A 27621-nucleotide genomic window follows, 5' to 3' on the forward strand; every position below is an offset into this window, starting at 1 on the left:
AACTTGGTTGAAAAGAATAAGTTGTAATACTTCTAGTGTTGTTTCCACATGAAAAGCTGTTCACAAGTTTTTGTTGAATTAAAATACGTAGTCAAAGGGAGGGTGTACTTTGACTGAAAGCTTTAAAAAAATAATAAAAACTGTGCAGAGATGGGCCAGTGTTCTGTGTCGATTACCGAACACAAACATATTGTCATAGTTGTTGCATAAATGACTTTCCCAATTTGTGGTAAAGTTGCAGCAGGAACTTGGTTCAAGGGCTGAAGAGCAGATATGCCTGGGTGTCATACAGCTGTGGTATATTTGACCAGTGGAGGAAAATAACTGCTTAACCTCTTCTACTCCACTATATACCCAGAGAGAAATATTATACTATTTTCCACTATTATTTTTCATATTAAGATTTACCATTAAAAAAGTGCAGTATAAGCTCCTAAAATACAATTTTGGCTTGTGACCCCTTACATAAAGTAGCATCTACTTGGGGCCCCTTGTCATGTTTCAGCAGTTAAAGAGATGTCCCCTCCAGACATCTCAGATGGTTTCATTTGAATGAAAAAAAATCAAAGATTAGAGAAAGGTCAAAATTAAATGTGCTACAGAACTTTGTTTTTTCATCTTTCCTCCTCATTAATCATCTCACAACCCCTTGAAGGGGCCCACCCGCTAGGCTGAGAACCACTGGACTAAACAACCTAACTTTACATAGAGAGGTGAAGTCCCTTGGCTCATACGAATAAGTATACTTGGGTTACAGGCCTACTTGTACTTAATCTTTTGAATGAGATGTACTTAAGAAAAGTATAATCAAGTATTCTTGCCTTATAGGACTACAGAAAGGTATACATGGCTTGTAGTTGTGCTTACTTTTTGATAGAGTAGCATATTAAAGTGTGTGAATTTGCAAGCATTAACTCTCCGCCAGAGAACAAATAAGTATATTTGAAAATATCAAAACTATTCCTTCTGTACTTTTCCATGTAATGGAGTATTTTTTACATTATTTGAGTATCTCCACTGCATTTAACATACTCAGTTTGTCACGAAGCCAAACTGCTACCATAACAAGCAAGCTCGAGTGGGTCAAACCTACACTTAGAAGTAGGTTAGTATGCATAAACGTGATAATTTATTCAGTAATAGAAAAATCAATGTGTCCGATAATGGACGTATGTGCACTTGATGACATCACTGGAGTGACAGAGCAGCCGTGTTGGTGGAGGAGGAGGAGGAGGAGGATCTCTGCCCATAAGTTTACTTTGCCCTTTGCGGGAGATGAGATTCAGCCTCCACAAACCCACCGAGAGCCGACCAGGGACGGGGGAGGAAACTTTTAGTGAGCACGCTGTGAAATGTGCTGGATTTCGGATTACCTGCGGTTCATGGCCGGTTCGGTGTAGTCCGGAGTTTGGTGCGGATTCTCCGGTTGTGCGCCTGCAGCAGAGCGGACCGCGCAGCGCCGCGCAGCGCGACTCCAGGCGGCTCTGAAGGAAACCATATCTGGTCAAAGTATTCGTTGCTGTCACCCAGCGGGACCGGCCGGCTATAAATAGCGCTGGAGGAGGTACGGAAATACATGCAAAAATGATACTGCACACTGTGAAACAGTCAAATTAGTGAAGATCACATGGCAAAGTTAGAATAATGTGCAGGGCAACACTTTAATATTCTTGCTGAACATAAGTTTCCATGAGGTCATTGAGAGTAGGCTAAAGGGGACTTCTCACTGAGGATTTTTTATTATTTCACTGCAAGGGTTTTTCCTTCCTGTTGGAGAATGTCTTATTGGCTGCTTCCCTCTTAAAGTAATGGCACTCTGCATGCACTCACACCAAAGTCCTGCACAGATGGGCATTTTAATGCAGTCTGTATCTTATAGCTACCTGCATGGGGGTCCTTGATGCAATATGAAATTTCTATTGTGACTAATTTGATATATGTGACTTAATATGTAATAATTACATGTACTTCATAAGAACCACTTTGTGCAAACTTAAGTTAGATTTAATTAACTATAAAAAACAAATAGAAGGGCTTGAGGTAAGTTAGGGGTCATGATGTAAAGAATGTTCATGATGTGATTTAAAATCAGTATCCTTGTTGAATTTTAAAACTTAATTTAAGTAGGAAATGTAAAACTACCTTGCATAATCAGGATTTCAGTCAAACAAGTTGCTGTGAGATGCAACAGTTGCCTGCTGCCATGCTGGTTGTCAGTTCCTCTGTGACCTACTTACATCACTGGAGGATAAATGGAGATGATGGATTTCCTCCTAGTTTTGTTGAGCATAGCCCTTCAGAGTACTCTGTTGTTCACTGTAGCCAACCTGAGGAAGAAACTGCATATCTGGTGACCTCTCTACTAGGAGCCTTTAGTCACTCTTTGTCATGAACTCTTTGTTTCACCATCTAAAACCAGCCGATTAGACTGTCAGGCTATTAAATAGGTGTTATCAGGTTGTAGATGTGTTGCCTAAACCTAAATAAGTTGTAGTTTTATTGCCTAAACCTAAATAAGTTGTACTTTTATTGCCTAAACCTAAATAAGTTGTAGTTTTGTTGCCTAAACCTAAAGAAGTTGTAGTTTTGTTGTCTGAACCTAAAGAAGTTGTAGTTTTGTTGCCTAAACCTAAAGAAGTTGTAGTTTTGTTGCCTAAACCTAAAGAAGTTGTATTTGTATTGCCTAAACCTAAAGAAGTTGTAGTTTTGTTGCCCAAACCTAAAGAAACCTTTTTGCTTCTGATCAAAATTTGACATTTATTTTAGTTTTTCAACATGTTAGAACGTTTAAGTTTCACTTTCACTTTTAAAACATAGTAGGCGTAGTAGGCCTCTATAATGACCCACATCTATGGTGCTTACAGCGACTGATAACACCTATTTTATGGCCTGATAAAGAGTCAAATCGGGTGCTAAAACATGCATACACACGTTTGTTCTTCTTTTGGATTAGTAATGCATCATATCAGCAGCTAACTTGAATCTACACTCTGACTAGTGAAGTGACCCACATGACTTTTTGATCTCTGCAGAATGCACTAATGGCCAGACCTCAGGTCCAAGACAGCAAGTGAGCTGCTGGGCCCCCTCATTATTCACTTCATGATATACGACTCCGTACCGGTAGTCCCCAAAGTGGAGAGTAACGACACGGCAGCCATCACCCATGGGTTTAGTTTCCTCAGAAACTTTAACAGTGTCTAAAAATAATGTGAATGGCTTTTCACGGTCTCTACTGTTATCTGAACGTCACATATAACTATAGAATCAATGGTAACAACATGGAAAAGAAACTTTCTGTAATGTACTGATCTATTTTGGTAAGCATCTATGCATTGTATCAGTGCTCACCACTATGTAAGTGGACACCCTTGTTACTGTCACACACACACACACACACACACACACACACACACACACACACACACACACACACACACACACACACACACACACACACACACTGTCCTGTATCTTATCTCAGCCACATGCAGAGGAAAGCTGACCAGTTGCCTTTCAGCTGTTTTCTACTGGGCCATTTCAGAGACCATTCTGACTGCAATCTTGTAAACTAGTTTAGACAGACGCCGTACAAATGTCACAACAAAGCTTTAATCCACAGAAGATAAATAACATAAAGTATGATGGAGTCTGTAAATACCCGATTTATCCCTAATGGGAATATTGTGGTTATTTTTATTACCAAGTCCACCTTTAAACCTGAGGGTGACCAGATTAGGACATTTAAGATGTTTTGAAGTTAAAGGTGTTATTGATAACATTGATAAGATTGAGCCACTAGATGTCCCATTCTCCCTCCCCCGTTCCATTACATTTACTTCACAACAAGTCGTTGCCAGACACTGACCGTCAATCTCCGCCATTTATCTGTTTTTTTCCATCACTGATGACCCAGAGATACCACGTGATACCAACGTCGTTTTACTATTGGCTCACAAGCCTTGTTAGAAGTGCGAACCAAACATCTGATATCTTCCACAGAGATAAACAAAACATTCATTTTGGACCGCCAAAATTTAAAAAATGATTAATTCAGTTTTTTCAGAAAAAGGCATACTTTTATTCTGACCTTTCTAAAAGTAATAACGGTGCCTTCAAATGGGGTCGTGTTTACCGTGTTCACGAGAAGAGTCCATATGAACGCCCCACTCTTGTGGTATTCACGACCTCCTAAGTGGAAAGTTTCTGAAAGCTCAGAGTTGACGAGTTGTGACGTTTTTGTTTTCTGTCGTTGTCAGAAACGGCGGAGGCCATGGAAGTTCATCTTTTGCTGCATAATAAGTCAATATATTGTAATTTTAGTCGTATATTGTTTTTCTTCGTAATTTCATAATATGTCTTGAGTTAAATGTTGATATTCCCAACCGCCTCATCTTCTTCCTCTGTCATTACGCCTTTGCATTTACTGCATTATGTTTCCCACTTGCTAGCTTGTTAAATTGTTAGCCTCTGTGGCTTCTAGACGGCGACAGTAATATTAATATTGCCGTTGCTTAGCAGCGGTGTTCTTCACGACTTAACCACTTGAACGCCGAGCATATTGTGTACACGACTTCCCATGTTGTAAACACGAGCTCACGAGTTTCATTTGAAGGCACTAATCTTCCACAGACCTAAACAAAACATTCATTCTGAACCCGCCAAAATTTTAAATGATTTATTCACAGTCATATTTTTTTTCAGCAAAAGCCATACTTTTATTCGGACCTCTTTAAAAGCTCTGTGGATGTATCATTTAAAAAATATTTGTCTACATAAAAATGTTATCATTAAAACCTTTACATTGTAAATTGCAACCTCTTGCGAATTTTTTAAAAACCTAGTAGGATCTGTAATTTGTAGCATTGATTATGTTTTCATTCGTATCTGAATCTATAAAATACTTCCTATGTGTGGAGGATAGTTTCTCCTAGTTCAAGCTCCTTTAACTGTGTTTGACTTTAGCTTAGAGAGATGACAGCAATATATCCTGAACTTCCCAAACTGAAGAAATTTTAAGCGAAATATTCTCATGCCACTTACTGTACACGTGATTTTTATTTTTTTCATGACAGTGTAAGCTGTGTGACGACATTAAGCAGGAAGTCGTCCGCTGCTTTGCTCTCAGCTGTGTTTTATGTGCTGATTTATTGGCTGTAAGAGTTTCTGGCCTCTCTGAGAGCATGTGTGAGTTTTACAGAGATTTATGTGAATTTCACATCTGAAAAACTTGGAGCAAGGTTTATGTTTAAAATCAAACTTAGAGATTTACAAAGAAATGGCAGGTTAACGCAGGACATCAGTGCACTTTGCGACAGGAGTAGCTTAATTGTGTAAATTTGACTTGATTTATCATCCTGTATCAGTGCTGCTATTCTTAGAGGCTTGAGGACTGGACAGGCCTTGTTTAGAGGTCAAGGGTCAAGTCTGGTGTTTATGACTTTACAGGGTACATTCTGGCTCTGGTCAGCTTTAATAGTCTTTCGTCTCTGCCCAGTGAATGTCCTCCCATGAAGCAGCAGCTTGTAGAAACGTTATAAATACAGGAACGGGTCTGTTTGATATCATCAGAGCAGGTCGGTCTCTTCCAGCAGCGTTATTTGGAGTTCAGCCCAGTTCTTCATCTTTGGATTTGGAAACATGTCTTGTTGTGGAGCGTAGAGAAAGCAGAACAAAAAAAAAAAACAGCACACTTGACTCCACCTGTTAGGAGGTCAGCCAAAACACACCTGTGCTGACATACTGAAGATCATAAAGAAATGTTTGCACTCCTTGAATGCAACATTTTCTGCACTTTTGTTGGGTTTTTAAGCTGCATCTCGACCCTCTCTGCCTAATTTGAGACCATTCTGGTCCTTTGATGCAGGCTCAGTGAAGTTATTATTAGTGTTGTCATGTGGACATCTATCAGCTCACAAACCCCGACCCACAGTTTTAAGGAACCGGGGGCTTAGAGGCAGCACGCAAGCCGAGCGTGTGGTGCTGTGACCCACAAATGTTCCGCTGCAGCTCATCCATCATCACTCATCTGGTCGCACAGCCAAGACTGAGATGTAGAGAGAGTGAGAGAGAGGAAGACAGATCTGTCCGCACCGTCAGCGGAGCGGGAAAGCACGAGAAAAACACTTTTCCAGACAAGATATTTGGTTTATCCGGGGTTGACTTTTCCATTTTTCTGCAGAGTGCTTTGAGAAAAAGCAGCACTGGTGGCAGTGATTCATGGCAGAGGGGTCGGCAACAGGATGTAATTCTGGGAGGAAATAGAGCATCAGTTTACACCGTCAGAATCACAAGTGAACCGGTGAAAACCTGCAGTGCTGGCTGAAGCATTGTCTGCTGTTAGAATCACATAAAAGGGACTTGTTCATATACTTTAGTTGCTGCAGTATGTCACACTTTAGCAGCCTGTAGTCGAATTATGTTGAATTCATGTTTTTCTTCTTCTGTGTCATCTATCCAGCTGATTTGTTTAACATTGACAGGGTATCTTAGGTTGCTACCTTCAGTAACGTCAGATGATTTAACACTATTTTTCTTGTCAAACACATTTTCATGACAAGTTTGACATCAGCCAGCAGACTCCTGACCAATCACACAGTCAAGGTCTAGGCATCCCACTGTCTCTATCCCGGTATCCCTTTTCAAAATGAGTCAGAGAAACAACTTAACTCTTATCTATATCTCTAATATCTATATACTTTTTCTTAATTTATGAATCCTGTTTTCCATAAATAAATGGCCTAAACTCAGTTTCAGTTTCATAAACTACACCATGTAGTAATTCATGGATCAATCCCAAAATGTTAGGCTACATCTCCAACAAGGAATTATAGCCGGACTTATTGAAAATACGGTCATTGAAGTTAAACCTGCAATAGGCAGTATATTTTTGGCATCATTGGGCAAAAAATCCATAAAAACTTTTCAGCATATTGTAATTCAAGTGTTCTGAGAGAAAACTAGACTTCTGCACCTCCTCATGGCTCTGTTTTCAGGCTTTAATAAATCTAGCCCGTGACGGGAGACTTTGACCAATCACAGGTCATTTCAGAGAGAGAGAGAGAGCGTTCCTATTGGCTGTGCTCCAGCTGGTGGGCGGTGCTTGGTATTTCCTCAACTTGATCTCAACATGGCTTCTGGGTCACAAACTTTCTCATTTTACAGCTAAACAGTACACTCCCAAGATGTTTCTGAAAACATTTGAGGAGAGAAATAGGCATTACAGTAACAGAATATTGATTCATATTTGATCAGCGCTGCCTAGTTTGACCGATTTATCAGAGTTTGTGAGTGATTGACAGCTGCTCAGAGACGGCAAGGCTCCAGCTCGGCTCTGATTGGTTGTTTCCTCCAGTCTGTGAAATCCTGCAGATGCCGATGGGAGCATCGGAGGACATAGAGGCACATTTTTTTTTTTTCAGATTACCTGTCTCATGCACTACTGTCAGGATATAGTGACCGTGTTATAAAAATAACTTTTTTTAATCAGATTTGCTCCATTTTTCTACCCACTGCAGCTTTAAGCTGTCGTATCTCTACGTTAAATATGAAGCTACAACTAACAGCCAGTTAGCTTAGCTTAGCACAAAGACTGGAACCTGCTGGAAACTGTTAGCCTGACTCTCTCCAAAGGTAACAACATCCAGCACCTCTAAAGCGTACTCCTTATTAATATGTTTTATCATATAGTGTAAAATTGTGTAGAAATAAAAACTGTCTGTTATGGGGGCTTAATTAAGAGCTGGAAAATGTCTTTCCAGGAAGTTGCTGCTTTCAGACAAGAAACAGTCCGGCACATAACCGTGGTAGGTGGACTCCAGCTAATAAATCCGTTGAGGTTAAAATGACACAAGTTTCCTTATCAGGGAAACTTGGAACTTGAAATGAATCATCTGCTAGCTGAAGCCAAACATGCGATTTGAATAGAAGAGGAATGTGAAATGAAATAAAAAATGAATCTCAGCATCTGAAGGTTACGTTCTTACACAAGTATTTCAGACACGATAGTTCAACGAGGAGCTACTAAAAACAACAAAACAGATTTTACGACATGGCATAAAAAATGAAAAACATCCCGGCCTTCTGTAGCCACCCTGTCAGTAACTTTAGGAAGGAATGAAAAGGGGAAAGCAGGCAGTGGAATATGATGCTGAGTATCTTTCTCCATAGATTACCTAGTGTATCTATTGCTTTCTAATTTTGAGAGCTATTAATCTCTCTGCTCTGTTCTCCTGCCTTCTCCAGGTATCTCTCTTTCCCAGGAGCGCTACGGCCACTTGGCTGCCTTTGCTGTTATTTTACCCCTGAGCTGGGGGGTCATTGAGGTGAGTCCAGTCGGCAAACATCAAGTGACACTCATCAAAGCATGTGATTTTTTTATTTTTTTTATTTTGGCAACTGACCATCACAGTCTCCTTCAAACACGATGACGTTATTTCACCATTAATGTTATCAGTGCTTTCTCTTCTGTTTCTATCCACAGATATAGATTTTCTTTCTTCAAACTCCCAGGGTCTTGCAGGCTCCTGATCTCCTTCATTTGGTCTTTCTCGTTTGGAGGGGTGATTGAGGTGAGGGAACCATTTGAGTACCTCCCAGATACGTTCGTGTATTTGTGCAGTATAAGCTGTATTTACCCTGGCCGCACTGAGTCTCAAATCTCAGACACATCTCAGAAATCTAAACCTTGCAAAGAGAATACAAGATGAAGGGTGACGATGATTGAAGTAAAAGTTTGTTTTTTATTGCTAATTGTATCACCTCAAGCAATTTATCGATGTTGTCAGAAGAAAATGGGCCTAACTATATATAGTTTCTATCCAAATGTTTATTTTATGGGATAAAATCATTCCATTCAGGTCAATATCGTGGATATTTAACCCCCTGAGACCCACAACAGGGGGTCTTTAGGGGGAGATAACAGGTCAACAGTAGATGTCACATATAAGTGGTGTACATCATCTGAAAGCTGGAAACCTGAAGTTTAATTTGAGATGCAGCTCAGCACTGTGTGTAAAGTTCTTCTAGTCATAAATCAGAAATAAACATTAATATAAATTGTAAAAGTGTATAAAGGCATATAACATTATGATAGAAGTATATGATGGCCTTTCTCGTGCTCTATTATGTCTCATAAATTGTTGCAGCAGTTTTTGGGTTGATACCATTTGTTACACAGATTTGCTGTTAAATTTTACCGTTTCTTACCAATCGAGAATTGATCAAAAAACAATCAATATTCCCTTCAAAATACCTCAATAAGACACCAAGACCTTGAGGAACACCAAATAAAAAGCCATGCTGTTATTTGGTATCAAATTGACTTTTGGACATTTCTGCAAGAATTGAATTTTTCGGCGATTGGATGGTGAATACAGTGAGGTCAAGTTTAAAAAGTGGTCTTGCTACTATGGGGACTAACATCATCACACATGAATACAGTTGGGCTCATAAGATCCACAAGAGTCTCAGCTTTACAGTGATACCCAATGTATGTGATTCCAAGACTGTTTAGGGACCCCAGTATGCAGAAATATTCAAACACACTATTTTAGAATAGGCGAAAATAACACATTTATACTGCATGAAAAAACCTGCACGTTTTTAGCCCCAAACTGCATGTGATGATCATAACATGTGCATGTCTGTAAAGGGGAGACTCATTGGTACCCATAGGGTTAATGTCATGCAAACCTCTTAAAAAGAAAATCCAACCAACGTTTATTGTTTTAATTTTGTGCATCAGCTTACAGTTCGTATGCACGTCATGTTGAAGCGACGGTATCCGTGTTTGCAGGTGTGCTGTCCATCATGTCGGTGTTGAAGGAGATGGAGAAGTACAGGGACATAGACGAGGACGAGCTGCTGAAGAAACTCTCCGAGGAAGAGCTGCAGCGGTTAGAGGATGAATTAGAGGAGCTGGATCCTGACGTAAGTTTATAATATAAGGTCCATAAGGAGCCGTTTCTGTCGCTGTGTTGGTGTCAGTGGAGAGTTATGGGGGTCACACAGGCTTAATAGAGGCCCCTGGTGTGATATACTGCAGTGGGCTGTATGGTGCTATAACGTCCTTGTGTTTTGAATTGCTGTTTCAGTTTTTTAGCCAGTCAAACTGTGGTGAGTGCAAAACATTTTAATTCCATTGATTGGCTGTAATGTAAATGATGGTGTCCACAGTATCAGTATAGTGACAGCTGATGGAACAGAATGTAGTTGTATGTTCAATGTAATTGAATGTAGTGGAGACAAAACCAGCCGATCCAAAGTCTACTAACAGGCAGACCATATTGTTTATATTCTCTGATTGACTGTAATCAAACTAAAGGGGATGTGAGAAATGTATATGATAATCCACAGTTTTTGGTTTATACAATATAATATAGTTAAATCATCTATGATCAAAAAGACAATGGGAGAGATCAAGACATCCAAATAACTGGATCAATGGGTCCGTTTTTAACCACTTTTTAAACATTTCTCACGTCCTCTTTAGTTTGATTTCAGTCAATCAGAGAATATAAACTCTATATTCTGCCTAATTTATCACTGTTATAGTTTCCTTCTTTTATTCCTCTAAGCCATATTTCAATCACCAAGAAACATACACAACAAGGCTTGTAGTTAAATGAAGTTACGCTCATTCAGCAGGTTACTCACAGTTAGATGTCCAGCAGTGGCTCTGTCGATGAGCGCATGGATGGCAATGTGCAGCCTATGTGTGTGTGTGCGTGTGATTAACTACGCTGAAACAACCAAAATAGGATATACCGCGGCATCCCAAAGTAAAGAAAAATATAAACTTGAACTTTGTCTTTGTGAAATGAACAAGTAACCTAATTAAAACCCGTGGAAAAACTATTTTGGCTCTTGGCGTCCTGAAGCTGCCTGAGCTGTGCACAGCCGGTACTAATTACTATGACGCCATCAACTGGTGCCAATTTATTAACAATTTAATGCCATGGTTGGCCACATGGGGCACCAACCACAGTCTAACAACATACATCTTATATTAAGGAATTTAACTTATCCTTTTTAATATTTGGCTTTGTAAATAGACTTTGGAATGGCTGTTTTTGTCTACACTACATTCAAAGCAAAGAAAAAGCCAAACATTGGTGATTCCAGCTTTTCTCTGTTTTACACATGGATGTATAAAGAGAACTGGATACAGCGTTGGAGGCGAGGCCCCGTTCATTCCTATGAAAGTTGCTCAGTGGCGCATGAAGCCAAAATGGCTCGACTGTCAAGTGGAATAGTACCCGGATCTTTCAGCAATCTTCCGCAACTATTAGGCCCATGAAGCAGGCGCAGTAGCGTCCGCACCGTCACATGGCTCGGTCAAGGGGTCGTCACTGCTTGCTAACTCCGCCTCCCAGCCCTCGCTCCAGCCTCGGTCTGGGTCTCATTCACATGAACGAAGGAAGGGAAATAACTCTGGATTCAGCTGTTTGTGCGTTTTACAACTTTTAGGACCAAATGATTTAAATAAGGACTATAACAGTGTTCGTACTGGGAAGTTGATTCACCTCAAAAATAAATTATCCGCTGAGTTACAGACGTCTCTTTCCCAAAGTAAGTCTATGGGGAAAAGTATTTTTGGGCCCAATGGCATCACGTGACGGACATTGTAGTACCACCGTTTGGCCACTACGACAATTGGCATCAACGACCAGCGCTCTTCCTGGTTTTACATGATTAATTGAATACATTTAGTTTCGGACCGTTGGTCAGACAAAACAAACAGTTTGAACATGTCATCTTGTAGATCTGTGGAATGGTGATCAGCATTTTCTTTTGCTATTTTCTGACATTTTCTAGACGATTTATTGAAAAAGATAATCAATTAATCCATAATGAAATTTGTCAAATACAGAAGTGAGGGAGGATAGGAAACAGGGTTGTTTATTATAGCTGAAGTGAAACAGTAGAAACTACTCTACCTTTTATGAGACTTATTTTTCAATGATACTATTTTTTTGCTACTGTTTAGTGGCCTTCTTCCCTATATCATTCACAGTATTTCTCTATTAGCATTAAGTGCAGTCTGTGGGAGGAAGGGTGGCGTATTAGTCATCATGCTACAGTAGGTACAGTACATCAGTTATATGTGTGTGTGTGTGTGTGTGTGTGTGTGTGTAGTTTTCGGAGCTGTATTATGACGTGTTTACCTCTGCATTTGATGCATCCACCGCCAGCTTCGTACCCTCAGTGATGCATCATGGGCTGAGATTGTGACAGCAGCTGTAATAGCTTTCTGATGAATGCCTAACTGCTCATAAAGAGGCTGGATTCCCCCTCAATGCCAAGGGGATGACTGGAAGGGTATAATGTGCAGGACTCAGTGTGTGTTTTGGAGAGACTGATGCCAGTGACCGGAGAGACTCCATGACGTAAACAGAGGAAGCAGTGCGTGCTTGCTCACCTTGTTTGTCCCTCTTTATGAGTAGAACCCGTTCCACTACACTAAAGTGCCCATTTGCTTTGAAACCCACTGTAATCTTTCCAGCAAGGCTTCCCACATCACTTCCAGTAAGGAATTGAAAAAAGAAAAAACCTCATCATGTTGGACAAAAAAACAACATGTCTGCCAACGGTACTGTTATTGTAGAAAGATGAATGTGTTGCCACTCATCTGGAGAACAGTACTGCCTCACCGTCATACCGTGACACACTACAACTTGGACTCGTTCTTACTGTTTACTTTTTCTAAGACTTCACTTCCTTGTGGCTGTAACTTGAACTCTGAGATTTAAGATTACATTTTGATTAAAGCTCTAATATGCTTTTTAAAATCTGGAATAGGTTAATATAAATGTCAGACTAACATTTCTCAAATCATGGAAAGTTCAACATAAAGTGAAACTGTCTATGTAAATACCGGTATGTATTCTTTCACTCATCTACATAACTTAAAGCTGCACTAATTCATATTTTTACTATCAATCAATCAAATTATTTAATCGTGATTAATCGCATGATTGTCCACAGTTAATCGTGATAAATCACACTTTTTTTATCTGTTCAAAATGTACCTTGAAGGGAGACTTGTCAAGTATTTAACACTCTTATCAACATTGGAGTGAGCAAATATACTGCTTCATGCAAATGTATGTATATATTTATTATTAGAAATCAATTAAAGGGACTGTATGTATGTTTTTACACGTATAATTGTTTCTTAATCGTTTGTTATTGCCAATGTGTGAACAGGTTGTAACTTAACCTAAGAAATTAGAACATCCGCGACTTTCTGAGATTCCTCCATCAGCATGTAGACTGCTTTTAATGTGAGGAATGCGGGCCATTTTTTTCCGGGGAAATTTACAACGGATCTGACGTCATGCGCACTCGAGAGTGCCTTTACAGGGATAACAGTGTGCAGCGATAGCTAACGTTCGGTTAACGTTCGGAGTCCGCTCACGCCAATAAACGACCAGCCCACACCACAACTCAGACTCCAACACAAACTCCACGGAAGCACATAAAAAAAGAAGCTATATCTGGTGAAGCCCGTCTTGCAAAAACAGGAATGAGACTGACGTCAGGGGGAAACTAGGATCAACATCAGCCGGGTCTTTGATTCATGGAGGGACATTTGTTTGGTTTTGGGTATCACAACGGACCCCGAGCTGGCAAAATTCCTACTGTAAGCTCACATTACTGCTAAGCATGTGAAATATATGGTGATATTGTGTTTTTAGCTGTCAATCATGTTCAGTCTTGTGTGTCGCCTCACTGTTTTGACCGATGCCGGCTTCTGATTCTTACATAGAGCCCCTTTAACAACACAAAACAATGACACATATTGTCCAGAAACGCTCACAGGTACTGCATTTAGCATAAAAAAATATACTCAAATCATAACATGACAAACTGCAGCCCAACAGACAACAACAGCTGTCAGTGTGTCAGTGTGCTGACTTGACTATGACTTGCCCCCAAACTGCATGTGATTATCATAAAGTGGGCATGTCTGTAAAGGGGAGACTCGTGGGGGAGGGTTGGCAAGTATGATGGCTGCTGAGAGGAGGAGAGAGAGAGAGATAGACAGACCAAATGAGGCCAGGGGTGGGATGACAGAGGAAAGTCCAGTTAGAGAAAGACAGAGTCTCATGCTGGTAAAAATAACACACTGGGACTGGAAGTGTGCCTGTTATCTACAGCTGATATAACGTGTGACATTAAAAGCTTGGCAGTGACGGTGTGATAGACTCCCGGCTTTACTATAAATACTACTGTAAATCACGTGAACATTTATGGACGACTACTGGAAAGACTGAATGAGAGAAACTGAGCAGAAGAGAGATTGTTCTTTTATTTCAAAAGAGTAGATTTCAAATAATCATGCAACTGAGTGTAAATTGTTTAGTACGTTTTTGTTTGAAAATTGTTTGCTGACAGATATACAGTATAAGGCAGAGAGGATGAGATGAGGAGAGAGAAGCCTGCGATTGCTGAGAGGACAGATAAGATATGAAGCTATAAGTAGCACTTGTAAGAGCTCGGTTTTGAATGTTGCTTCAGGTTGAAAATAACGTGGTGAGCAGCAAAGCTCTGGGAAATGTCTTGGTCGAGTGTCGGGTAGGAGTAGAGAGTTACATTAACCAGAGCAAAGATACTGTACCAGCATCTCTACATCTGTCTCTCTTTGCTTTAATACTGTATTCTTTGTTGTCTCCCTCCTAAAACGTCCTCAAAATTGTTAAAAGAAATGTAATGCAAATATTACTTATCAGTGTTGGGCACAATTTGGTACATGCGATGTACATGAAACCTGCCTTGGCGGAGGTCTGCGCTCTCCGAGTGCACTTCTAGTTTATTCTTATTTCGATTGAGAACTTGCAAAATGTATAGAACACATGTATGTATACGAACAATGAGTTAAAGGTGTCCTAATAGAAAGCTGCAAGGATCACCTATTTTTGTAGGCCAACCAGGAAGTTAGCATCGCCCTGGTTCCCTCAACTAAAATCCAATGGGATTTTTCCATTGGGTTTTGGATTATTGCAGAAAATAAGCTCTGTGGCAAACAAACATTTATTATACTTACACGTTTTGTTCAGCAAGATAATCTCCACAAATGAACACCACTTTATGATTTTTGAAGTGTGAATGCAATCGCCAGAAGTAAAAAGCTAACGTTAGGCTATAAACAAACTACACCACGGTCGCATGAACACGAGTTTACACTACGAGGCTGTAAAGGAGGACGAGTCGGCGTGATGACGTTTAGAAGTATCAATTAGCCACTTGATTGCAACCGCTTTTTTTAAGACCTTGCAACATCAGTGGGCGTTACTGGACTTAACTACTATGACAAGAAGAAAGAAGTGAGACAAATTCAGGAAATAAAACTGTTGTTACCCAGTACCAGTCCTTTATATGATGTAAATTTAAACTTTCATCCTTGTCCAGAATGCATTGTTGCCAGCTGGGATGCGGCAGAAGGACCAGACCAAGAAAGCTCCAACGGGATCGTTTCAGAGGGACAACCTGCTGGCCCATTTGGAGAAACAGGCCAAAGAGCATCCTGACAAAGAAGACCTGGTGCCCTTCACAGGGGAGAAGAGAGGTACCAACTGGTTTTCTCAGAGTAAACCTAACCTACCCAGATGAAAAGTTGGATTTCAACACTGTTTGGTTTCTCTAAATATTAGAGATAACGGAGTTATCCAAATATGTGATCTGAGGGGAGGGGGGATATTATGCTCAACGTTGGAGAAGATTCAAATTAACTCTCAAATGAATCATTACCTAAACTAAGCCCCAAACCAGGGTCTGAAATTAGCACCCGCCAAATGCGGGTAAATTGTTGGCAGTGGCGGATAAAATCGACAGAACATCCGTTACTTTGGCAGACAGGGAAAACGCTGGGGACGGGAATAGAGAACCGTAGTTGTCCAATTCCTTGGCATGTCATGCCTCCGTGTCTATCGATTCCTCTTATTGATGCTTTCCCACAGTCACGCATGTACAATAATGCATACGTACGCTGTACCATGTTTCAGTTTGTTTGGTACCGGAGACACGGCGGAGAGAAGAAAAAAAACGCTCAAAAGCGTGGCGCTATAAACCTGAGAGGACGCACCATTTCTCTGATAATGCGACACTGTGAACACCAAATCCATGTTTAAATCGTCAGGAGGATTGTTATTAATGTTAGCTGTTAGCAGCCGGTGGGCAGCACAGTACTGCTTGGTTAAATAACGGAGCTACTGACGTTAACGGAGGAGCCATGACATTACATTATGAGGCGGTCAAGCTCTGCTCAGTAAAATGACAATTTGGGGGAAAGTAAATTACAACGTTATCATGTGTTCAAATGTAATCTCGTAAAATTAAGCTTTAGGCAAGAAACTTGAATAAATCCAGTTTTTTGAAGGAGATGTTTTTACAGCAATATAAAATAGATATTAGAGAGATAATTATGACCTGTTTAACTTCCTAACACGAGCTCTAAGCAGCTTGCCAAAATTTGTTTTGATAATTAATACTTACCTTCCACAGTGGTCGGAGGTTAAAGAAAAGTTAATTTCAGACCCTGCTCGAAACCTGACGAAGGTGTCTCACAAAACCCTAAATTGAGAAGTCTGGCATGGACATCTCAGGTATCCGTGAGTAGGAGCATTTTTTTTGATTCCCTAAAGGGTGATTGGTTCCACCAGACTACCCCGGGCCCTCACCAGGCCTTGTGAGTCCTGTCAGCACGGCAGCACCGGTCTAGTGTGGACACAGAGGTGTGTGATGGATGGTGAGAGATACCAGACATCTCTATGTGAAACTCTAGAAGGTCTCTGTGCTGTCACTGTCGTCATGTTCTACTTTGCTGGTGCTGCTGGTTCTGTTGCTTTAGTGCACTTGTGTATACCTAAAAGACACAAAGGCATTTCAATTTAATTTCACGGACCAGCTGTAAAACTGCAGGTGGGGAAAGTGAATGTGTAGCAATCTTCCCTTCCTCTACAACTACCAATAACCCTCTGGGACCGCGATCCCGACTGACTTCACTGTCTTTTAGAGGCTCTATTAGGTTCAGTTTTTAGGGCTGGAGTGAAGCTACAGATATCATATGAAACTAGGAAACCTAAGGAATCCATTGGTACCATGATACCATGTCGGGAAGGTACCCACGAGTCTCCCCTTTACAGACATGCCCACTTTATGATGATCACATGCAGTTTTTTTTGCAGTATAAATGTGTTATTTTTGCCAATTCTAAATTTGTGTGTTTGAATATTTCTGCATGGGGTCCCTAAACAGTCTTGGAAGTACATAAATTATCACTGTAATGCTGAGACTCTTGTGGATCCAATGAGCCCAACTGCATTGATGTGTGATGATGTTAGTCCCCATAGGAGACATTTCATTATAGTGAGACCATTTCTTTTAAATTTGATCTCAGTGTATAAAATGACCTGTGGTGACCTCTAGGATAATCACAGCCTCATGAAACTTCACATCCACAAACTAGAGACCTAGCGCATTCAGAGAATGGATGGCTTTCCTAGCTAGATTGACAATAAGGGGGTTTCTGAGCAGTTTACACAACAGAAGTGCTCGCCATCCAATCTCTGAAAAATGCAATTCTTGCAGAAATCTCGAAAATGTCAAAAGTTTTGATACCAAAGCGCAGCATGACTTTTTCTATGGTGTTCATCAAGGTCTTGATGTCTTAATGTGGTATTTAGGAGGGATTATTAAGCATTTTTATCAATTCTTTGCACCAAAGGTACCATATAGTAAGGCTTTTAACTTCCAGTTCTTCTTGTCCCAGTCAGCTGTGAAACCGAGCATGTGAGCGGAGCGGAGCGACAGCAGTTTCTGCACCCTGTTCGAAGCTGTCTGTCATCACCTCCACTTCATGTTTTCCTTTTACCACTCCCCTTCTGCTCCCCCCTTCACTCACACTGAGACGAAGCCCCCTACAGGCTGCTCCATAGCTGGGGGGGCATGAAACAGGTTGATATTTGCTTGTCACAACCGTTAACTAGTGTGCTAAACAACAACAGAAGGGTGCAGCAGTACGATCGGGACAGAGAGGGGTGTTTTGAGGTGACATTCAAAACGCTCCTGCTAAGCACTCTGGGTAACATCTCTGTTTATGTGAGGGTCAAAAAATGTCTGGCTGAAACTGGAGGAGCTGACCACACAGAGCTGTCAGGGAGCTGTCAGACACAAATCTCCGGGTCTTTACAGTCAGTCGGACGCGGTGACGACGGCCTGTGGTCAGCTGTGACGTGATGAAGGGACGCTCACTGCTGTTATGTGAGAGAGCTGGTCAGACATCTCTGTGTGATACTTCAACCTAGTTTGACATTTACATTTGAAACACTCACTACTGTTTATACTCTATAACAAGTTAATGGTCTTCATTGTGTCTGTAATTCATACTGACTTACTGAGGAAACATTTTTCTTCTATCTATTGATGGATATACACGGATCAGCCATAACATTCAGACCACTGAAGTATATGATATGAATAACATTGATAAAAATATGATAAGTGAATAACATTGATTATCTCGTTACAATGGCACCTGGCAGTGGGGGGGATATATTAGACAGCAAGTGAACATTTTGTCTTTGAAGTTGACGCGTTGGAAGCAGAAGAAATGGGCAAGCGTGAGGATGTGAGCGACTTTGACAAGGGCCAGATTGTGATGGTTAGACGACTGGGTCAGAGCATCTCCAGAACTGCAGCTCTTGTGGGATGTTCCTCTGCAGTGGTCAGGATCTACCAATAGTGGTCCAAGGAAGGTGAACCGGCGACAGGGTCAGACCCGAGGCTCATTGATGCACGTGGGGAGCGAAGGCTTGCCTGTGTTGTCCGATCCAATAGAAGAGCTACTGTAGCTCACATTGCTGAAATAGTTAATGCTGGTTCCGATAGAAAGGTGTCAGAACACACAGTGCATTGCAGTTTGTTGCGTATGGGGCTGCGTAGCCGCCGACCGGTCAGGGTGCCCCGTGCTGACCCGTGTCCACCAACCAAAAGCGCCTACAATGGGCAGGTGAGTATCAGAACTGGACCACGGAGAAATGGAAGAAGGTGGCCCGGTGTGATGAATTTTCTTTTACATCATGAGGATGGCAACGAGTTGGAGGTGTCGACTCGGCCTCCAAATTCTCCAGATCTCAATCCAAACGATCATCTGTGGGATGTGCTGGACAAACAAGTCCGATACACGGAGGCCCCACCTCGCAACTTATACAGGACTTAAAGGATCTGTTACTGACGGCTTGGTGTCAGACACCACAGCAGACCTTCAGAGGTCTAGTGGAGTCCATGCCTCGACAGGTCAGGGCTGTTTTGGCGGCAGAAAGGTTGACCTCCTCAATATTAGGCAGGTGGTCATAATGTTGTGGCTTATCGGTGTATTTTCTATGTACCAATTGTACTGTGTCGGTAAAGCACTGATACCGCGTTCCTACCATGTCGAAGTTACGATTTCCGACTTGTAAAAAGCGTTCCTATCAAAATCCAAGTCGTAATTATTTACCTGATTACACTCGGCTTGATTAACATTAGTTGTACATGTCGGACAACTTACACATTATTAGTACAGAGGACTTCAGGTAATTCCCAGCAACCTGAGCAGAGGTCTAATTAGCCAGTAGAAGTGAAAACACCTGTGTGAGTGTGCAGCCTTCAGCAAATACATCACAATGTGTTGAAAATATCATCAGCTAATAGTTGCTATAAGGTGCTTGTAGTGTTTGTCTTTGTATTAAATCTATCCACTGTTGTTTGTAGGGAAAGCCTTTGTGCCTAAAAAGAGGGTGGACCCCATCATGGAGAATGTGACTCTGGAGCCGGAGCTAGAAGAAGCCCTGGCTAGTGCTTCTGATGCTGAACTCTGTGACATCGCAGGTAACATAATCACACCCACTCACATCTCCTCACAGTCACATAATGTATATAAGGATCTTTGCTTTCAGTTTTCTCTCACTTTTCACCAAATATACATTATATATATATATTTATATTTATACAATATATAAATATAGTTTTTTGTAATTTTTTTTTGTTGTTGTAATGTTTCTTCATCAAAACGTCGTTCTGTTTACTACTTTAAGAAGATACTACTTTTACAACAGTTGTACAATTAACATAGTCCTCCTGGTGAAGACAGTTTAGAACATACTTCCAATAGTAAATCTGATTTTCATCCATATTTTTGCAATGCTTCATCAGTTTTTCACGTGTTTATAGTAAACACAGATAAACCTTTTTGGATTTTCTTTGAAAACTAACAAAAAAAGAAAATCAAACCAGACACACTCACCCACACACACACACACAAAAAGCATCTGAATGAGTGATATTCATAGACTGGATCTGATCTGTTGAATGCACTAAAGTGCCGGTGTCTGATTACTCTTCATCTTCATCTCCTCTCACTAATCAGTGGCCTCAGCCTCCCATCTTTCATTCACTCTTCCTTAATCTCAATCTTCTCCGTTTCCTCCAGCGCTCCTCCTTCCATCTTCCCTCCACCCTTTCCCTTCATCCCTCCATCAGTCACTCCACCTCCTCCATCCCTGCTGGATGTCTCTGTTCGCTAGCTGAACACCATCCAGGGTATCTGTAGATCTGCACACGGTGTTTGCATGGAACCATTCTGGTCCTCATGTTGTCATGTTCATGTTGTCAAGCCTTGTGTTAAGCAGACATTTAGCAAAACCCTCACTGATGTCTGCACTGTACATACATTACACTGGGATTTCATTCATTCTGTGTAATGTATGGCAAATGTCATTACTGTGGCAAATATGTTGCTGCATGTACAGACCTTTAAAATATTTGCTGTGAAGATGACCCGGAAATGTTCATTTTTTTTTTTTTATCATTGTGAAAGTGGTATTTTTTTCAAACTTTATTTTTTCCCTTTTTTCATTATGCAATTTACAGTCCGTAATTACAATAGTTTATAAACCAATTTTTTAAGTAGTTGAGCTTAGAGACGAACACAATAAGTACACGAGAGAAAACAACTTCAGCATTCAAAATTTAATAAAATTAAGAAAAGACAAAAATAATAATAAAATAATAATAAAAAGAAAGAATAGAATAAAAAAATGTAAAATAAAATAAGAATAATATGAAAATGTTCATTTTAAAGAGTAATCAAGACAGTAGAAAGCCATAGTTTTTGGCTCACTTGTGGTAAGTTAAAAGTTCATAACTTTTTTTAAGCTAAATCCATCATCTGATTTCATAAATTTTTTTCTCTCTTTTATTATTTTATTTTATTTTCTATTTATTTACTTTTATAAATTATTTTATTTTATTACTATTATTTATTTATTTATTTATTTATTTATTTATTTATTTATTTATTTATTTATTTATTTATTTATTATTTATTTATTTATTTAATTTTTTTATTTTCCTTTTGTGTGACCAAGACCAACATGGGGTGGGTTGGGAAGGTCCTTTTTCTGTTTTTATTTCATGTCACGGACACTGAGTTATGTTCTACATTTGACCTTTGCCATGTCTGCAAAAAAATCCAATAAAAAAAGATTTGGGAGAAAAAATAGCCAATGTTACAGCACAACAAACCCCTGAAGGAGTTTCTGAAGGTAACATGCACCACTTTTACAAAGAGCAGCTTTGCCGCAGTAGCCTGTGTTCCCTAAATGTTTACGTCTCTGCTAAGTGTTCTGTTCTCGTGCTCTGACAAACAGATCACCCCGATAAATCTCTCTAAATCGTTTATTTTAATGTAGCGTCCTCAGAGTAGCTGCTCGGGTCAAAAAAAAACATATTTCATATTCGCTGCTGCTGTGCAGCGGGCAGGCAGGACCTCAGCTGTGGGCTGCAGAAACCAAAGCCAGCCTGATTGACTGAAACCTTTACAGCATACTACTGTACAACTGCTTGATCGTTGAGAGTGTCAGGTTTGACTTGCTTGTGAAGTGCTGATGTGCTGTCTGTATTAGCATGGTGGTCAGGGTTGGAAATTAGCACCAGGCAGCCACTAGACAACTGCTGGTAAAATATGCAAGCGGCTGGCAGATTTTTTAATCCACCAACCACAGTGGCAGGTGGACAAAAGAGTTAATTTCCAACACTGATGGTGGTGCACTGTAACTAGACAATCATTAAATCTACAGCCTCTTTTTCAGCATCCCTCTCTCTCTCTCTCTGATCCTCTGTTCATTCTCTTCATTTTTTCCATCCTCATTCGGTCTTCTTACTGTCTTGCAGCCATCCTCGGTATGCACACCCTGATGAGTAACCAGCAGTACTATGAAGCCCTGGCCAGCAGCAACATAGTCAACAAGCAAGGCCTCAACAGTACGTAAAACACACACACACACACACGCACACACACACACGCACACACACACACACACACACACACACACACACACACACACACACATGTACTAAAACTTACGTAACAGAGTCTTTTATTTGTTGAAATCTGCAAGTTGCATGAGCTGTCTTCACTTGGTTCAATCACAGATGCATTTTGGATGCAGCGACGTTCAAGAAACAAGTAAAAGTATCCTAAAATAAAGCAAATCACTCAACTAGTTTGTAGGAAAATAATCACCTCATTTAAGAAAAATGTTGAGTTGGACTGGAATCAAGTGAAATGATCTCATGTTGGCAGAATGTCTCTTTTTTTTTTTTTTTTTACCAAAGACAATCAGTCTTTTTCTGCTCTCCATGCAAGCACAAATATAGCTACACAAGTACAAAGTGATTCAATAGATAATACTAAGTGTACACAGCAGACACTCACACATTGTCCTATAGCTCCTCCAGGAATAACTGATGATTCATCTGTTTATCCTTCATCTTGCACTACACAGTGTAAACTACTTCACACACACGTGTTAATGAGCCGGTGTTTATCTTGCTCGGTGGCTCATCCTATAGATTCTCCTCCGGCTCTAAACAGAGACCGAGGCCTCGAGCATCTCGCTTCCAAATATGACCGGCTCTCATAAAGACAGCCGGCTATAAACTTCTGATTCGCCTGCTGAAATCCTTCTGCTGCTTTTGCCAAATCTGATACTGCATGTTTGAAGAGCGATCCATAATATACTTCAGTAATAGTGTCCCACTATTATTATTATTTACCTGATTATCTTACTGTAGGCTTACAGAAATTATATTAACTGACCAAAACGTTGTTCCAAGCTGATTTTATAACTTACTAAAACAACCTTATGTACATGAAATGAAACACACATTTATTAGTCCGGTAAATCTAAACAATACTTCTGCCAAGCATTTTAAACTGTTCTGTTTTATCTTCATTTCCCTACTATACAAAATAAATATTAAGGGACTTGAAACTTGTTTGAGTTACATAATCAGGTTCAGGTTCAGATTACTTTATTCGTACCCGTAAGTCAATTTGTTTTGCAGTAAAAAAAAAAAAAAAAAGGACAAGGTATCCATCGTGATACACATTTTACAGACACAGACAATAAAAAAACATGATAAAGAATGCTCAAGGCTCCACTGATCACTAAAACCACAAAAATACAATGAATTAAATATGAATAAATAAATAATTAAATAAATAAGCAAGCGTTGCTTCTATAGCATCTATACATAGTGTTGCTACAACTTGTTCATCTGAGTGATGGCTGCTGGAAATAAGCTGTTTTTATACCGTTTTGTTCTACACCTTGGGACACTAAACCTCTGTCCAGAAGGAAGGAGCTGAAATTCACCGTGCAAAGGGTGGGAGTCATCATTTAAAACGGATTCTGCTTTTATCCGTTTTAACTGTCTGGTGTACAGGTACCCTACTGTAGGTTAAGCTGTGACTCACCAATCAGTTTACCAGACCATTTCACAATCTGTAACAGAGAATTTCTGTACTTTAAAGATAAGTTTATCACATTGGGTGAAGGCTGGGTACACCCTGGACAGTTCACCAGACTATCACAGGGCTGACACATAGAGACAGACAACCATTCACTCTCACATTCACACCTACGGGCAATTTAGAGTCAACAATTAACCTAACCTATGTCTTTGGACTGTGGGAGGAAGCCGGAGAACCCGGAGAGAACCCACACTAACACGGGATGAACATGCAAACTCCACACAGTGCTAACCACGGCACCACCATGCCGCCCTTTTAAAGAAATATCTATTTTCAAAACATATGAAAATGATTGCTATAAAACTGCTATACAATTAGGTCTAAAATATGCAAAAAACCTAGTGTGGTTTGGTGTGCTTTGTTCGCTGTTTGTGCTAGGACGACATGTTGCTCCTCTATAAAAAGTTCACCTCTAAACCAGCAGAGAGCCCCTTAATCCAGAGTCATATTTAATGTGACTGTGGGAAAATGTTGCACTTTCTTTAACCGTATTGAATGATGTGCTTTGTTTGGCAAAAGCTGTCGACAGATGAGTCTTTAAGAGCGTCCCAAGCTGTCAGCTATCCAGATAAAACTGCTCACAGTGTCCGTGAAGTCTGGCAGTCTTCAACTCTTAATGAAGACTTGTGTCGAGCGGGGAAAAGGGCTACAAACATGTTTAAATTAATGTTGATTAAACAGGGAGACTAGTTGCCGTGTATGAGAGATTGTACTGTAAATGTGTTGTAGGTGTGATCCAGTGCACCCAGTATAAACCAGTCCCCGATGAAGAGCCCAACTCCACTGACGTAGAAGAGACCCTGTTGAGAGTGAAGAGCAACGACCCTGACCTGGTGGAGGTCAACCTCAACAACATCAAAGTAAGACTGCTTTAACTGAAACATAACCAAGTTGTAAATCTTATATAAAACATCTTCCACTCTATTATTTATGGTCGTCTGTCCTGGATGGTATTTTCTAGTACTCACTACTGGAGAAAACTCAACTTTGTCACACAAAAAATACATATGAAATTCATTTTAGAGCATAAAATTCATTTCTTTACAACACACTACAACGTTTTATTTCGTGAAACACATTTTTGGCATTTCATGAGCAAAAAGTAATGTTTCCATATTGTGAAAAATGTTGTGTGAACATTCCTTTAATGACAAATTCTGTTTTGTTAGAATAAATAAATGTAAATAATGAATGCAACAAACTGTAAAGCATTCACGAGCTGTAATGTTTGTGTTTTTCTGCACCCAGAACATCCCCATCAAGACTCTGAAGGCGTACGCCGACGCTCTGATGAAGAACACGGTGGTGGAGAGGTTTAGTATCGTAGGAACCAGGAGCAACGACCCCGTAGCGTTTGTAAGTCTCACAACTGTAACATTTAACACAAAATGCTGCACAATAATCCATTTTACTGGTTTATTGCTCCATTTCTCTGAAATCCAGGGCAGCCTTTGCTATAGTATTACTCTATTATTAACATGTTTCTGTCTTCTAACGTTTATCAGGGTTTAACCTGAGTTAGTTTAGTGCAAATCCTCTTATATGGGGAGTGTTTGTTGTTGGTTATAGTGACAATGGAACTAATGTGTGCTTAAGATCTTCCCAATATCTTGTGCTGCATATCATCCCTCTACCACTTTGCACATTTGCACTATCTAAAAAGACATATTATGCATAAAGCAGCCCTACAATCACACTGTATGATGATGTGTTCCTCATTTTGTCATCCAGTCATTTGGAATAAAGAGCAAATGGCTGCAAAGCAATGAGTGAATTAAGATACAGTTTGTGCTGTTTCCTCAGGCGCTGGCAGAGATGTTGAAGGTGAACACGACGCTGAAGAGCCTGAACGTCGAGTCCAACTTCATCACAGGGACCGGTATCCTGTTCCTCATAGAATCACTGCAGTTTAACACCATACTACAGGAGCTCAAGATAGACAATCAGGTACCAACTCATAAATACTACGATTTTACGATTTTGAAATTGATTTTTTTAATGCCAGAATTGATATATTTGCTTCATTTGAGTTTATGTGGAGGTATAGAAGGAAGTTAACGCTTTTATTGTTGTAGTCTGAGTAACGTGACATCATATCCGTTCCGTATCCGTCAACCAAAACAAACCGCAGAGAGCCGAAACGGCGGAGGGTCTGCGTGGATACAACCTGCACCCTCACATTTTAAATACCGAAGTGGTAAACACTACACATCCAGTAAAGTATGGAAACACTTTAGGTTTCACACATTTGCCGGGAAAAGCAGAGCTAAACATCACGGCTAAAGCTGCATGCTAACTCTGTCATGGACAGGAAACGTTATGGTATTGCGGTAACGTGCGGTCAAGCCGGACATTCACTTTCATCACCGTGGTCAAATGGGCCGACATTACAACTGTAGAGCACCCATATACTGACATTTATGTTAACACAGTATCACGAAACATAATGTCATGATACTCTATATTTCTGATATTGTCTTACACTCCTAACGTGCATGTGTGTGACGTTATTGGCTGCATGTGAGTCAGATATCCGTTCACACTGATGTCATATATGGGTCACAATAGAGCAGTGAGCCCTGTAATGTGGACGCAGCCACACACACTTACTCACTATGTGAGTGTGTGTGTCAGGTAGTGTACACAGGCCGTCTTTGCCACTTCAGTCTAATGCTCCCTGATTGCATTGTCATGTGTCACGGAGCATAGTTGTATATCTGTGACTCACCGCTCGCTCACTAGTTCAACTCGTTGAATGATCCCGGCTTCCTTCCTTTGCCATTTGGCTCCATTGACTGACTGAAATGATATAAAACCGGAATTGAAAAAGAATGTTACCCCCTGCTACTTTCATCCTCTGTTGCCATGGAGATCACCACCTTATCCGTAGCGGCACCGTTTGTGGAGAGGACGTCTTGTGTACTCGTCTTTTTGTCTCTTTTTCCCCACGATGGTTTCCACTTCGCTATCACAAATCAACTCACTTTTATACATCTCTCTTCTTGTATCTCCTCCTCCATCTCTCTCCGCACACACTCACACACACTCACTCTCTCCAAACTCCAGAGCCAGCCGCTAGGCAACAAGGTGGAGATGGAGATAGCCAGCATGCTGGAGAAAAACACCACGCTGTTGAGGTTTGGATATCATTTCACCCAGCAGGGGCCGCGCCTCCGGGGCTCCAACGCCATGATGAACAACAACGACCTGGGTGGGTTACACACACACACACACACACACACACACACACGCACACACACACACACACACACACACACACACACACACACACACACACACACACACACACACACAGTTTATGTCTGCTCTGAGAAACTGAAAAGGGAGCATGACAAAAGTTCATGAACTGATAACATTTCTAGTACATATTGTATTGTACGACAGTGTTAGTTATGTAGTGTAACTCGTACAACAGTCTTTCAGGAGGATTACATTTGGCAGTGTTGGTTGTTACGTGCGTCAGTGCCGACACTTTATCTTCACTATATCTCCTCGGGTTCTACTTTTATCAGACTCTAATAGAAGAATCAGAGTGATATCATCGGCCGGCAACTCAGTAGTACGGCCAGAAAGCCCCAGCCAATCACAACAGAGGCTTCTTAAGTTATGACATCAGCACTAAGAAAAGAGTCTGAGAGAGAGAACAAAATAGAAGTGGTTCTTACCATGCAAATGCACAAATTAATAATTATTTTAGATGAATCAACTCCTCTCTGATAGTTTCAACAAAAATGTAACCT

General features: G+C 40.5%; 1 protein-coding gene across 7 annotated transcripts in view; it reads left to right on the forward strand.

Moving 5' to 3' along the window:
- The first annotated feature begins 1232 nt into the window (after positions 1-1232).
- tmod1 (tropomodulin 1) overlaps positions 1233-27621 on the forward strand; it is a 32987-nt gene continuing 6598 nt past the window's right edge. For 2 of the 7 annotated variants that reach the window (XR_012593335.1, XM_074630705.1), the window contains exons 1-11: positions 1234-1564; positions 8245-8328; positions 8489-8570; positions 9797-9930; positions 15415-15571; positions 19756-19872; positions 22216-22305; positions 24590-24720; positions 25109-25216; positions 25664-25807; positions 26927-27071. Coding sequence is in view for 6 of the 7 variants with exons in the window: in XM_074630705.1 (XP_074486806.1) it covers positions 9811-9930; positions 15415-15571; positions 19756-19872; positions 22216-22305; positions 24590-24720; positions 25109-25216; positions 25664-25807; positions 26927-27071 (1012 nt within the window). In the remaining variant the exon portion in view is untranslated. Of the gene's footprint in view, positions 1565-7517; positions 7633-7760; positions 7806-8244; positions 8329-8482; positions 8571-9796; positions 9931-15414; positions 15572-19755; positions 19873-22215; positions 22306-24589; positions 24721-25108; positions 25217-25663; positions 25808-26926; positions 27072-27621 lie in introns of all 7 variants that reach the window. The other 5 variants (XM_074630708.1, XM_074630707.1, XM_074630710.1 and 2 more) reach the window with 5 other exon arrangements.

Source organism: Sebastes fasciatus, chromosome 3, assembly GCF_043250625.1.
Source record: "Sebastes fasciatus isolate fSebFas1 chromosome 3, fSebFas1.pri, whole genome shotgun sequence".
Classification (NCBI taxonomy): Eukaryota; Metazoa; Chordata; class Actinopteri; order Perciformes; family Sebastidae; genus Sebastes; species Sebastes fasciatus.